General features: G+C 44.3%; 1 protein-coding gene across 1 annotated transcript in view; it reads right to left on the bottom strand.

Annotated features, from left to right (window-relative positions):
- Nucleotides 1-8,705, bottom strand: part of kcnd3 (potassium voltage-gated channel, Shal-related subfamily, member 3) — a 258,318-nt gene extending 249,613 nt beyond the window's left edge. The window contains exons 1-2 of the mRNA XM_041857094.2: nucleotides 8,304-8,705; nucleotides 5,952-7,161 (exon numbers count right to left, since the gene is read on the bottom strand). Coding sequence (XP_041713028.1) covers nucleotides 5,952-7,054 — 1,103 coding nt within the window. The 5' untranslated portion in view covers nucleotides 7,055-7,161; nucleotides 8,304-8,705. The remainder of the gene's footprint in view (nucleotides 1-5,951; nucleotides 7,162-8,303) is intronic.
- Between the last annotated feature and the right edge of the window lie 5,139 nt (nucleotides 8,706-13,844).

The raw sequence follows: 13,844 nt of genomic DNA, 5'->3' as shown, positions 1-13,844 counted from the left end.
ACTGGGGAAAAGTTATTTGAGCGAGGGAGAGTTATGATTTTGGATGTGGAAGAGACATCCCTGAACTGTTAACCCTTAAAGAGCCACCAGAGAACAGAATTGTGTTATAATTTCGTTAGTTTCCCAAGACCTTTAATAAAATCCTTGTTTTGATTGAACCTGGTCTCCTTGCACTACTTGAGCAATCCCGCTGAAAGCTGTGTAGCCTCTCGTGACATCACACCGTCTATGGCTCTCTGTCTGTGGCCTGTGTATGGCCGTCTATGGCTCTCTGTCTGTGGCCTGTCTATGGCCGTCTATGGCTCTCTGTCTATAGCTATCTGTCTATGTGGCTCTGTCTATGGCTCTGTCAGGGTCTGTCTACTGCTCTTGTCTACGTCTCTTGTCTACGGCTCTTGTCTACGTCTCTTGTCTACGGCTCTTGTCTATGGCTGTGAAATTTAAGAGGATCCAATAATTTGTCTCCCTCAGTCTGACTCACACATTGACTCAAACACACTCTCTCGCTCATAAAACACATCATCATCTGGCCTAATGGGTGGCAGTGGCACTGCGACAGGCCTGTGTGTGTGTGTGTGTGTGTCTGTGTGTGTGTGTGTGTCTTTGTGTGTGTGTGTGTGTGTGTGTGTGTGTGTGTGTGTGTGTGTGTGTGTGTGTGTGTGTGTGTGTGTGTGTGTGTTAGGGTTGGGCGATGTCAACCTTTGTCCTATCGTGATATTTACTCATAAAATGGTTTTTGTGTGTGTGTGAAAAGAAAAATCATGATGAAAGATAATGTTGCTGAAAGCCTGGGAAGTGCAGGCACATTTTTTCTAACATTCCTTTCTGGTGGCGCTTCAGCATGGAACAGGTGTGTGTGTCTGTCTGTGTCTGTGTGGCCCGCACACCACGGAGCAAAGTGACGGTCAACTGATGAGGAACGGGCTGTCTTACTGTAGTGAGCTAGGATAAATCATGGGCTGGATAGCGGCAGTCTACCTACCGTCTTCAGAACTGGATAATCATTGATTTATTTGCCTCATAAAATAATAGTAAATAAATAATATTGTTTGTTCAGTCTCTCATAAAGCTGTGATTGAGAATAGCCTATCCCTAGGCTTGGGCTAGTCTTTCATTCTTGTTCTTTTTGAAAGCGGCAACTTTAGGAAAACACCTTCTTAGGCTATTTGAATATTTGGGAAATAAGCTACTGTTCATAACTTTAACTGTTTTAAAGGTTTTATGATAGGTCTAGTAGGAGGATTGGCCATTTCGTTTTCAACCTCGCATGGAGGGATCATTTCTTTTTTAATAAGCGTAAAGGCCCAGCGCAGTCAAAAACGCGATTTTCCTGTGTTTTATATATATTTCCATATTATGAGGTTGGAATAAATCTGTGAAATAGTGAAAATTATGATAATGCCCTTTTAGTGTAAGAGCTGTTTGAAAAGACAGCCTGACATTTCTGCCTGTTTTGGTGGGATGGAGTTTCGGCCTGCCTGGTGACATCAACAGGCGGTAAATTAGTTAATAGACCAATAAGAAAGAGAGTTCCAAACCTCTGCCAGTAACGGCTAGTTTTCAGTTTTCCCCTCCCCACTCAGACCACTCCCAGACAGTCTTAGCAAAATTAGCTTTAATGATTATCTCATATTCATCCACCAGAGAGAGAGACAGAGAGAGAAACAATATTTTCTGACTGGGCATTCTGTTTTGGTGGAATTTTCCGCTCTATCTGGCCCACATTCCTCTCTTGCGTTCTGTACATAACTTATTTATTGAAATAAATAGGAATAGGCTAATTACTCAGAATGTCACTTGTGCGCTGTCCGACTCGTGCACGGCGCTAGTCAAGATCAAATAGGTTAAACCATCGTCTGTCACATCACGATGTCGTCACCATCGACGATGGCTGTCAGTCATCATCGATCGACGATCCTATCATAATATCGCCTAATCCTAGTGTCTGTGCGCGTTTGTGTGTCCCAAGAAAACGACATGAGAGCATATATACTGCAACATAAAAATGATGAAAGCCACACGTGGAGAGCTCCCAAATTAATGCGTCAACATGCCCACCATCTTGTTAAACTTATTCATAGTCAATTTATGGGTTTGTAAAATAAAATAATTTCTGTCTACCCCAAAGCTTTAGGTTAAATAAACAAATTGAAACATCCCTGCGTTTCATGATTGCTTTTAATAACAACAATTATATCTATGGAATGTTAACGAGTGCTAATAATTGATCCCACAGTGGCATGCCACAGTTTTGTGGGGGGCCCCCTGCAAGGTCTGAGCAAATTTGCAGTTTTATAGCTAATCTCATGCTATTTTAACATTTTTCCCATGAGGCTGAGAGAAAATGTTGCAGTTTTACAGCTCATTTCCTGTCATTCTAAAATGTTTTTGCCATGGCTTATGACGTGTTCATATGCAATCTGGGGAGGGGGGGGGCCCGACCTCGAAGGGGCTGCGGGGGGTGTCGTACGCCCTTCACAGTTGGAGGCTGTTGAGGAGCAGCGCTCTTACTTTTCAAGGCAGACTCATGAATCTCTTATAAGGCATGATGCTCAGGAGAGAGAGACCAAAGGAACAGGAACAGGATAAAATAATATAAAGGGGTGGATTGAAAAGACAGATCAGAGATCAGTTTGATGTAAATGGTGTTAGTCTGGCCTGAATGTTCATAGTGACCTCAGAGCAGGTGTATATACAGTAAGGGGAGTGCTGGTGTGTCATCTCTGTCTGTCTTCTCTGTACTTAGCTCTATCTGCTCTACATTAGGGAGGGGCGATGTCAACCTTTGTTCTATCGTGATTATGTACCCATAAAACATCGTGATATACGATGCTATCGCCCCCTATTTGCCAAACCCCCACAAAAAATAAAAATACTAAAATAAAGAAACTCTGCTAAAACGACCGTTGGAGCAGCGACATTCTGATGAGGAACGGGCTGTCTTACTGTAGTGAGCTAGGATAAATCATGGGCTGGATAGCGCCAGTCTACCTACCGTCTTCAGAACTGGATAATGATTGATTTATTTGCCTCATAAAATAATAGTAAATAAATAATATTGTTTGTTCAGTCTCTCATAAAGCTGTGATTGAGAATAGCCTATCCCTAGGCTTGGGCTAGTCTTTCATTCTTGTTATTTTTGAAAGTGGCAACTCTAGGAAAACACCTTCTTAGGCTATTTGAATATTTGGGAAATAAGCTACTGTTCATAACTTTAACTTGTATTCAAACTTTTATGATAGGTCTAGTAGGATGATTGGTTATTGGCCATTTGGTTTTCAACCTCGCATGGAGGGATTATCCCGGCCCGCATGGATAATTTCTTTTTTAATAAGCTTAAACTTGATTCAAATTGTCATTTGATTTTACTATAGGCTATTGATATTGTTTGCTCACTCTCATTATTAGTCCCCTGGCTACCTTAAGTTTTTAGGCTACTCAAACAACATTGATATGGAACTCCGTTACGTTAATTGTTTGATCGGGAGAAAGCCATGCATAAAACGATAAAAGCATAGCCTATAGCCCTATCGAATGGAGAGAGAAGGTCATATACAGTATTTTCGGAAAGTATTCAGACCCCTTCACTTTTTCCACATTTTGTTACGTTACAGCCTTATTCTACAACGGATTAAATCAAAAATGTTCCTCATCAGTCTACACACAATATCCCATAATGACAAAGCGATAATACCTTATTTACATAAGTATTCAGACCCTTTGCTATTAGACTTGAAATTGAGCTCAGGTGCATCCTGTTTCCATTGATCATCCTTGAGACCTGTGGTAAATTAAATTGATTGGACATGATTTGGAAAGTCACACACCTGTCTATATAAGGTCCCACAGTTGACAGTGCATGTCAGAGCAAAAACCAAGCCATAAGGTCGATGGAATTGTCCATAGAGCTCCGAGACAGGATTGTGTCGAGGCACAGATCTGGGGAAGGGTGTCAAAACATGACTGCAGCATTTAAGGTCCCCAAGAACACAGTGGCCTCCATCATTCTTAAATGGAAGAAGTTTGGAACCACCAAGACTCTTCCGAGAGCTGGCCACCCGGCCAAACTGAGCAATCGGGGGAGAAGCACCTTGGTCAGGGAGGTGACCAAGAACCTGATGGTCACTCTGACATCTCTGCAGCACTCACCAAAGGATTTTATGGTAGAGTGGTCAGACGGAAGTCACTCCTCAGTAAACAGCACATGACAGCCCGCTTGGAGTTTGCCAAAAGGCACCTAAAGGACTCTCAGACCATGAGAAATAAGATTCTCTGGTCTGATGAAACCAAGACTGAACTCTTTGGCCTGAATGCCAAGCATCACGTATGGAGGAAACCAAGCACCGCTCATCACCTGGCCAATACCATCCCTACGGGGAAGCATGGTGGTGGCAGCATCATGCTGTGGGGATGTTTTTCAGCGGCAGGGACTGGGAGACTAGTCAGGATCGAGGGAAAGATGAACGGAGCAAAGTACAGAGAGATCCTTGATGAAAACCTGCACCAGAGCACTCAGGACCTCAGACTGTGGCGAAGGTTCACCTTCCAACAGGACAATGACCCTAAGCACACAGCCAAGACAACGCAGGAGTGGCTTCGGGACAAGTCTCTGAATGTCCTTGAGTGTCCCAGCCAGAGCCCAGACTTGAACCTGATTCAACATCTCTAGAGAGACCTGAAAATAGCTGTGGAGCGACGCTCCCCATCCAATCTGACAGAGCTTGAGAGGATCTGCAGAGAAGAATGGGAAAAACTCCCCAAATACAGGTGTGCCAAGCTTGTAGCGTCATACCCAAGAAGACTAGAGGCTGTAATCACTGCCAAAGGTGCTTCAACAAAGTACTGAGTAAAGAGTCTGAATCCTTATGTAAATGTGATATTTCAGGGGTTTTGTCTAAAAACCTGTTTTTGCTTTGTCATTATGGGGTATTGTGTGTAGATTGATGAGGGAAAAAGTGAAGGGGTCTGAATACTTTCTGAATGCACTGTAGGCTAGGTTTTTTAAAACAGATAGACACAGATAGTTAAGGAGTGTCCATTATGAAAACAAAATAATAGGTTTAGGCTATAGCCTAAGGCTCATGCATCTGACAGAGAGAGAGAGAGTAGCAATATTTTCTGACTGGACATTTTGCGCTGCTTTGGTGAAATTTGCCGCTCTGTCTGGCCTACTTTCCTCTCTTGCATTCTGTACATAACATATTTATTGAAATATGCTAGAGCAAATAGGAATAGGCTAATTACTCAGAATGTCACTTGTGTGCTGCCCTACCGCGCGGTGCCAGTCAAGTTCACATCACGATGTCGTCACCATTGACGATGGCTGTCAATCATCATTGATAGACGACGCTATAGTAATTTCGCCCCAACCCTACTCTACCTCTTCCACTTTTTCAATCCAACTCAATGAGTCTCTCTCGCTCTTCTTCTATCTCTAATCTCTATCCCTCCCTCTCTCGCTCTCTCTCTCTGATCTCCTTCCTCCCTCCCTCTTTCCCTCACTCCTCCCCCACTCTCTCTCCCCTCAGCAGTCCTCTGGGCTCTTTCCCACAGGTAGTGTGTAAAGGGCAGACAGTAGCGATGGCAGAGGCATTACTGTAAAAGAACAGGCCATCTCCAATGCCACTCTCTCTGCCCTATTGTTTGTTGAGATACACAGAGGAGAACATTTGGAACAGTGTGACATTGTGCCTTTGTGCCAATGTTCTGGATCCATCATTAGGTACAAGATCCCCCTGTATTCACGGCACTGACGTTACTACCAGGCATGGATAGACAGGACGTATTACCCCTGCCTTCTTTGTGTTGTCTAGGTGAAATCCATCCATCCATTTCCAGCACAGCTAAAGACTACACATAGGAGGTCTAGTGAACAGTCAGACAGACAGACAGACTGACAAAACAGAAAGATAAACAGACACACGCACAAAAACAGATGTTTCTCCCCTTACCCGAGTGTCGTCATAGTAACGATGGTGTACCAGAAGGAGGCTGGGATGCTGGTGAACTTGCTCGACGTGGAACCTTTCTCGGCGTAGAACATAACGGTGGCGAAGATGATGATGGCCATGGTGAGGGAGAAGAGGAGGAAACCCAGCTCTGAGGCGCAGCTCTTCAGCGTGTACCCCAGGATGCGCAGGCCTTGAGAGTGGCGGGAGAACTTGAAGATACGGAAGACCCGGAAGACCCGGAGAGTCACGAAGGCCCCGCTTACGTCCTCGTTGTCCGTCATCACCAGGCCGATGTAGTAGGGCAAGATGGCCACCACGTCGATGATGCTCATCACGCTGCGCATGAAGCGGTAGCGGCTTGGCGCGGCAAACAGTCTCATGAGGTACTCTACGGTGAAGATGAGGACGCAGGCCGTGTCCATGCAGAAGAAGGCTACAGTGTAGCGATCTCCGCACGTCACCTCTTTGGTGTTAGGAGTGGCACCGCAGGGCACCGTCTCCACCACATTGGTGAGGACTGAGATGGCGATGAAGAAGCCGGTGACGTAGTAGAACACCAGGGCCATGGTGGAGGTGTGAGGGTTCTCGAAGGCCCTCCACATGGTCTCTCTGAACGTCATATTGGGAAGCTTGGCATCTTTCTTGTCCTCATCATCGTCCATCAGTCTCTCTTGGTTCTCACGCCTACGGTCCTTGTACTCTTCGTAGCAGCAGTCACCGATGATCTCAGGAATGATCCCGAAGAAGGACAGCTCTTCGTCGTAGGACGTGATGCACTCGGAGCGGGGGTAATGCAGCTTGCCCGTGCGATAGAAGTTGAGAACAGCACGGAACACGTCCGCGTCTCGGTCAAAAAAGTACTCTTTGGTCTCCTCATTGTAGAAAAACTCTTTCTCTGAACTGCCCAGTAAGGTGTCAGGGTATCTATCTAGCGTATTCCTCCAGGTCTCAAAGCGGCGTCCACTAACGTTGAGGACGATGAGCTCGTCGGCGCGTTTGTTCTTCTCAGTGGGGGCGATGGGCATGGGCATGTTGGCCACGGGCATCCAGCCAATGGCAGCAGCGCGGGCGAAGGGCAGCCACGCCGCTACTCCCGACGCCATGGTGAGTCTGGCTTGGGGCGAGGACGGGGACAAGTCCACCAGCACCTTCACAACCTGCTTGGCTTCAGCTCACTCACCATCTGGAGAGAGGCAGGGGTGGGGGAAGACTGTGGGGGGAAGGTGGGAGGGGGAGACAGTGGGGGAAAGGTGGGAGGGGAAGGGAGAGGAAGAGGCGGGAGAGAGTAGTGAGAGAGAGAGAGAGAGAGAGAGAGAGAGAGAGAGAGAGAGAGAGAGAGAGAGAGAGAGAGAGAGAGAGAGAGAGAGAGAGAAAGAGCAATGGATGCATTATGATTAAAAAACTACATTGATTTCCAAATGTAAATTAACAAAGTAGTGGCAAGGTGAAATAGTACGGTAGTATAAATGTAAAACATAGAACATATGCATACAAACTTAATTATACGAAAACACAATTCCATGTAATAGACAGCAACTAGCTGCAAAGAGTGCATTACTTCCAATAGGCATAACCCTACAGTAGTTTAATCTGATCATGATACCTGTAATGTAATCATAGGGCATATTGCAATATCCTTTAAAGATCCTTTCCCCATAATTACGCTGATGTAATATAAGAACTGGAAATAGCATGTATTTTTATCCCTCTATTTGGTTACTGGGTTTGCTCTTCTGTGCATGATACAAATATAATAACCAAAATAGGATTGTTCAGGATCTTCCTGCTCGTTTTTTCAAGTCATGGGATGTTTCACATTCATAACAAATCATATTTTCTCTACACAGCTTGGCAGACCAAAACATAGCCTGCAGTTTGAAAAAGACAGTGCGTAGTTCTAATTCAGTGGCCTAAATTCTAGTAGAACCCGTTGTTAAAGACGGCTCCGAGGTGCAGCCCGCGGACTGGCAGTCAAGTTGTTCGGTACCTGTTGAGTCAAAACTAACAGAACATTTCCAAAGGGTGTGCGACCCGTTGTTTCCTTTGGAGGAATAGCCAGTGGCTAAATAAATGGCTACCTTGTCCTCACGAATTTAGGTTTTACTGACATTATTGTATTTGCCCCTCAATTTCTCAGTTGGAAAAAAGAAATCCATCTATCTAGGCAAACATAACCAAGCCCTATAAAATGGGCTACGACTTTGTCAGTTCCCTCAAAACTGAATGCTTTCACAGTCATTAGGTATTAGTGTTATGATAATAAATCTGCTGCCTTTCTATAGCAAACCAAACCAATTCTTACATAAACATCAATAATTTAGGCGACTATTCATGGTAATACAATACACTTACCCATGCACATTTCTACATCCACAAAAATAAGAGCTTTTCCTGGGGCTAACTACTTGTAGAGCAGCTGTTGCGCCGTAGGTTACCTCACAGAATGTCCCTCCGAATCCACAGATGAAGTTGAAATAGAAGGAGAATACCATTGGCAAGAATTATAAGCGAAAGCACTGGAGCATAAAAAAACTGTCCAAGGTTTTTCATTCAGTTTCCATTGCGAGATAGGGGGGATAATCCCACTACTCCGACGCAAGGCTTTCGCTCCACCGCCTCTGCTGTGGGAAACGGTTAGGTACACTGAGGATCGCTCTCCTTCTAGCACATTATACAGAGTGCTGGACAGAGGTAGGTTTATCTTTCTCCGCTATCTCTCTCTCTCTCTCTCTCTCTCTCTCTCTCTCTCGGTCTTGCTTTATCGCTCTCTCTCTCTCTCTCTCTCTCTCTCTCTCTCTCTCTCTCTCTCTCTCTCTCTCTCTCTCTCTCTCACCGTCACTCCTTCTATCTCTTTCCCTGACTGCTCATTCTAGCGGTTAAATTGTCGGTTTGCCTCGGTGCGCAGCTGAGGACAGCCGGAAGAGAGGAACGGTTCGCAGCAGTGTCAGCTTTTTACTAAAAGCGCGGCAGGAAACCAATAGCCTTGGGACTCAGAACGAGGCAATAGGCAGGACAGGGTTAACAATTTCACGGATGAAAAAAATGAACATTTAAATGATTTGATCTTCATCCTCTTCCACTTGATTCGTTTCTCAAATGGGCTCTGGTTGTATCACTCTTTTTGTTTTTATTTCCACCTATCAAAATGCTATAGATGAGGGAATCCTATAGGCTAGGCTACTGAAATCAAGTCAGGTCTCACACTATGGGCTTTGTAATAATTTTATTTCTTCCAATGACGCAGTGAACTGTTAAACAAGCCAGATATATGGAAGTACCAAGGGAACGTTTGATAATTCAAATCCATTAATCAGACTATAGTGGGGGTAGGGGCATATTCTCTCCCCTCAGAATAACAATCCTAGGTTTTACATATAGAGCATGCACGTGCACAGATAGCCCTCTACAGTGGCTTGCGAAAGTATTCACCCCCCTTGGCATTTTTCCTATTTTGTTGCCTTACAACCTGGAATTAAAATGGATTTTTGGGGGGTTTGTATCATTTGATTTACACAACATGCCTACCACTTTGAAGATGCAAAATATTTTTTGGGGTAAAACAAACAAGAAATAAGACAAAAAAACAGAAAACTTGAGCATGCATAACTATTCACCCCCCCAAAGTCAATAGTTCTCCATTCTTCAAGGCAAAACTGCTCCAGCTCCTTCAAGTTGGATGGGTTCCTCTGGTGTGCAGCAATCTTTAAGTACCACAGATTCTCAATTGGATTGAGGTCTGGGCTTTGACTAAGCCATTCCAAGACATTTCCCCTTAAACCACTCAAGTGTTGCTTTAGCAGTATGCTTGGGGTCATTGTCCAGCTGGAAGGTGAACCTCCATCCCAGTCTTAAATCTCTGGAAGACTGAAACAGGTTTCCCTCAAGAATTTCAAGTTTTGGTGGGCGGCCCTCTCTTGGCAGGTTTGTTATGGTGCCACTTTCCACTTTTTTAATAATGGATTTAATGGTGCTCTGTGGGATGTTCAAAGTTTCTGATATTTTTTTATAACCCAACCCTGATCTGTACTTCTCCACAACTTTGTCCCTGACCTGTTTGGAGAGCTCCTTGGTCTTCATAGTGCCGCTTGCTTGGTGGTGCCCCTTGCTTAGTGCTGTTGCAGACTCTGGGGCCTTTCAGAACCGGTGTATATACTGAGATCATGTGACACTTAGATTGCACACAGGTGGACTTTATTTAACTAATTATGTGACTTCTGAAGGTAATTTGTTGCACCAGATCTTATTTAGGGGCTTCATAGCAAAGGGGGTGAATATATATGCACGCACCACTTTTCCGTTATTTATTTTTAGAATTTCTATTTATTTCATTTCACTTCACTTATTTGGACTATTTTGTGTATGTCCATTACATGAAATAAAAATAAAAATCCATTTAAATTACAGGTTGTAATGCAACAAAATAGGACAAATGCCAAGGGGGATGAATACTTTTGCAAGGCGCTGTGTGGGCTCCCGAGTGGCGCAGCGGTCTAAGGCACTGCATCTCAGTGCTTGAGGCGTCACTACAGACCCCCTGGTTTGATTCCAGGCTCTATCACAACCGGCTGTGATTGGGAGTCCCATAGGGCAGCGCACAATTGGCCCAGCGTCGTCCAGGTTTGGCCGGTGTAGGCTGTCATTGTAAATAACAATTTGTTCTTAACTGACTTGCCTAGTTAAATAAAGGTAAAATAAAAAATAAATATGCCCCTTTGCCCTTCCAGTCTCCAAAGTGCCCTTTTGGGTGGTGGTATAATTTCCCCAATTTTTTTTTGTCATTTTTGTTCGGAACCCACTGCCTGCAACTCGTTGTGAAGTTCGCCAACCCCCACCCCGTCCGTTGGTTGCACCTGTTGATCTGCCATGTATGGAGCTCGGTTGTGCATGTTTCCCAGTCTCCACTGTACAGAGATTGCACGCTCCCGGTATCCAAACATGCATGGCTTGAGAGATGCGGTCACCTGTCTAGTGTGTGTAGCTAGCTACCTAGTTTAAATATCAACAGTGCTGCCACAGCAGCATAACATTTAATTAACACTTGATTTAGCCTACATCATCAATATTCGGTCTGGTTCCTGCATTGTGTGAGGCACTATTTGTCAACCAATCATTATTGTGTTTTTGTTTGACCCACATGAACATGGAGTCTAAAGCTACAGGGGATACAAATGAAAGTGATATTTCAGAACTGAAATGTACACACGTTATGTTTTCAGTTTGTGAGTGTGTGATATGGGGTTATAGAAAAGTTTATTCCAACATTTATAAAGAAAAACCTTTATAAACAATAGCAGCTATGTTGACACTGCCATGTTGATTTTAGCCTTGCTGTTGGAAAACCACTAGTGTCCGACCTTCGGCGGTCGCAGATGCACCTCCCCAGACTTCACTCGCTGACTTTTGCGGACAGTCGGCTTCGTTAGGCTTATCGCTCTGACACACGCATAGATAGGAGCAGCTGCATCAATGATCATCCGACCCAACTCCACGTTGCACGTGTCAGGGAAGCAGCAACACAGGTTGTCTAAACTCTAGCTAACCACCATATACTAAAATACACACACAAGCCACTAGCCAGCCAGCCATATATCATGAGTTAGAAGATTATGAGTATTATATTATGAAGTTATTATTTGAAACGAGCATTGAAGATAAATCACAATCAGTTAAAGAAATTGAGCTAGCTAACTAGCAGATTTACATCTGGGGGGGGCTTTTTTTATGTTTAGCACCTGCCCCTGAAAGATCTGTACACAGCCCTGATATAGAGATTACATTTAGTTATTTAGAAGACCTTTAGCTGACGTACAGCAGGTGCATTCAACTAAGGAAGGAGAAACACATATTACGATTATCACATGTAAAACTGTCCACAATAAGTGTAGGCTATGTAAGAATTCCAGTGCTAGAGTAGAATTAGAGGACAGTACTCCCAGGTCCAGCAATGCAGTCTGTTGTTTACGTTCCCATCTCAGAGAGTGGGATTCACTGGGATCTGCTCTGTGTCTTCCATCCTCCAGTTTATTCATGAAACTAAAGGTTCCAAAACAAAGAGGCTCAATGGAAAACCTCTCACAGCAATCAGAGTCAGGCCCCCCTGATGTTGAACAGGACAGGACTCTTACACAACACACACACACACACACACACACACACACACACAAACACATGCACTCACGTATTTATGCACACTCGCTTGCATGCACGCACGCAGACACACACATACACACACACAGACACACACTATATAAAAAATTAAAGCCAAAAAGCCTTGATCTTGTTATCGAAAATATTATCCTGAAAGATATCACCAAACACTTGGACTGGACTATCTCTTTTTGTACCTCTCTACTTCTGTTCTCCTGACGACAGCAGGACAACGGGTTGCAGTATTATTTCCATAGTTGCCCTGTTGATATTATTCATATCCCAGCAGTAGACGAGTCACCCATGTCTGAACCTTTCCGGCTCTTCTCAAACAGATGTCAATCAAACGTGGCCTGACCAACAACAGCCAATAATAGGTCTGAGAACCATCTGTGTGTGTGTTTGAGTGAGTATGGTAATGTAGTGCTGAGCTCAATATGGTAATTTGGTCCTGGGCTCAGTATGGTCATGTGGTGCTGGGCTCAGTATGGTAATGTGGTGCTGGGCTCAGTATGGTAATGTTGTGCTGGGCTCAGGGAGCGGAAACTGTCTGTGTACCCACACATCCCTGCTCCACTGTGTAATATACACCCCTAATTAAACCATCAGGGACCTTCTCCCTCCCCACCTCCCTCCCTCCCTCCACTGCCCAGTCCACTGGAATACCAATAGGGCTAGACAGGGGACTGTACACACGCACACACACACACACACATACACACACATGCACTCACGTATTTATGCACACTCGCTTGCACGCACGCATGCAGACACACACATACACACACAGACACACACAGTTTTAAAGCTAATTTCCTCTTATTTCTGTAATTCTACACATTTTGCCGTGACTTATGTCATGTTAATATGATATCTGAGTGAGAGTGACTAACAAAATCAAAGTGGGCCCCCTAGTGGTCAGGGCCCCTTGGAACGTGCCCTGCGTGTCCGGTCGGTAATTCGGCTATGATTACTACAAGTTTAGATAGCTGGCTAAGCTAACTAGACTAATTTACCAAATCTAAAAATGTTAACTGACATGGGCTAATTGAGTGGCTGTCAGTGAGGGACCTATAACAAGAGTAAAACTGTTTCGAAATGTCACCTTGTGGATTCTACTATTCTAACTTTCAACAGCAAATTGAGACCCAGTCTGAGTTCCCCCCGCCAATTATTATTATTATTACACACACACATGCACATGCACACACATACATACACATACACATACACATACACACACACACACACACACACACACAAACACACACACACGCCCTACTAATAATATATTCAGATTCAGCCTGTACCTCTCCAAATGTCACAGAATAACAAGATAGTTTGGCCTAACTTTCCACCGTCGACAGATCTCGATCTCTCTCCCATGGCAGTAGTACGACCTTGAGCAGGTAGGATGTCAAGGACATTTGTCAAGGACATTTTTCCTCAGACACAATGAACATGTGAACAGGAGTGCTTAACCAGACCTCTTTTCATGTGAGGACCAAGGGGAAAGCAAAGCAGTGAAGGAGGAGAGACGATCAAGAGCACAGTTGCATATATATACTGCATGCCATATCCATATACTGTATATCCATATATAACATCTAGTCTACAGAATAATACATGAATCCTCTGGCAAGTCTTGAGATCCTGCATGCAGAACATCAGCATTGATCGTACAGTAAACGACCAGTGAGAACATTAGGTATCACAGTGGACAGCTGTCTGATTCTGGTGACCATA

This window comes from Coregonus clupeaformis, chromosome 30 (genome assembly GCF_020615455.1).
Source record: "Coregonus clupeaformis isolate EN_2021a chromosome 30, ASM2061545v1, whole genome shotgun sequence".
Taxonomy (NCBI): domain Eukaryota; kingdom Metazoa; phylum Chordata; class Actinopteri; order Salmoniformes; family Salmonidae; genus Coregonus; species Coregonus clupeaformis.
The sequence above is the reverse complement of the archived record's forward strand: the minus strand, read 5'-3'. Positions and strand labels throughout refer to the sequence as shown.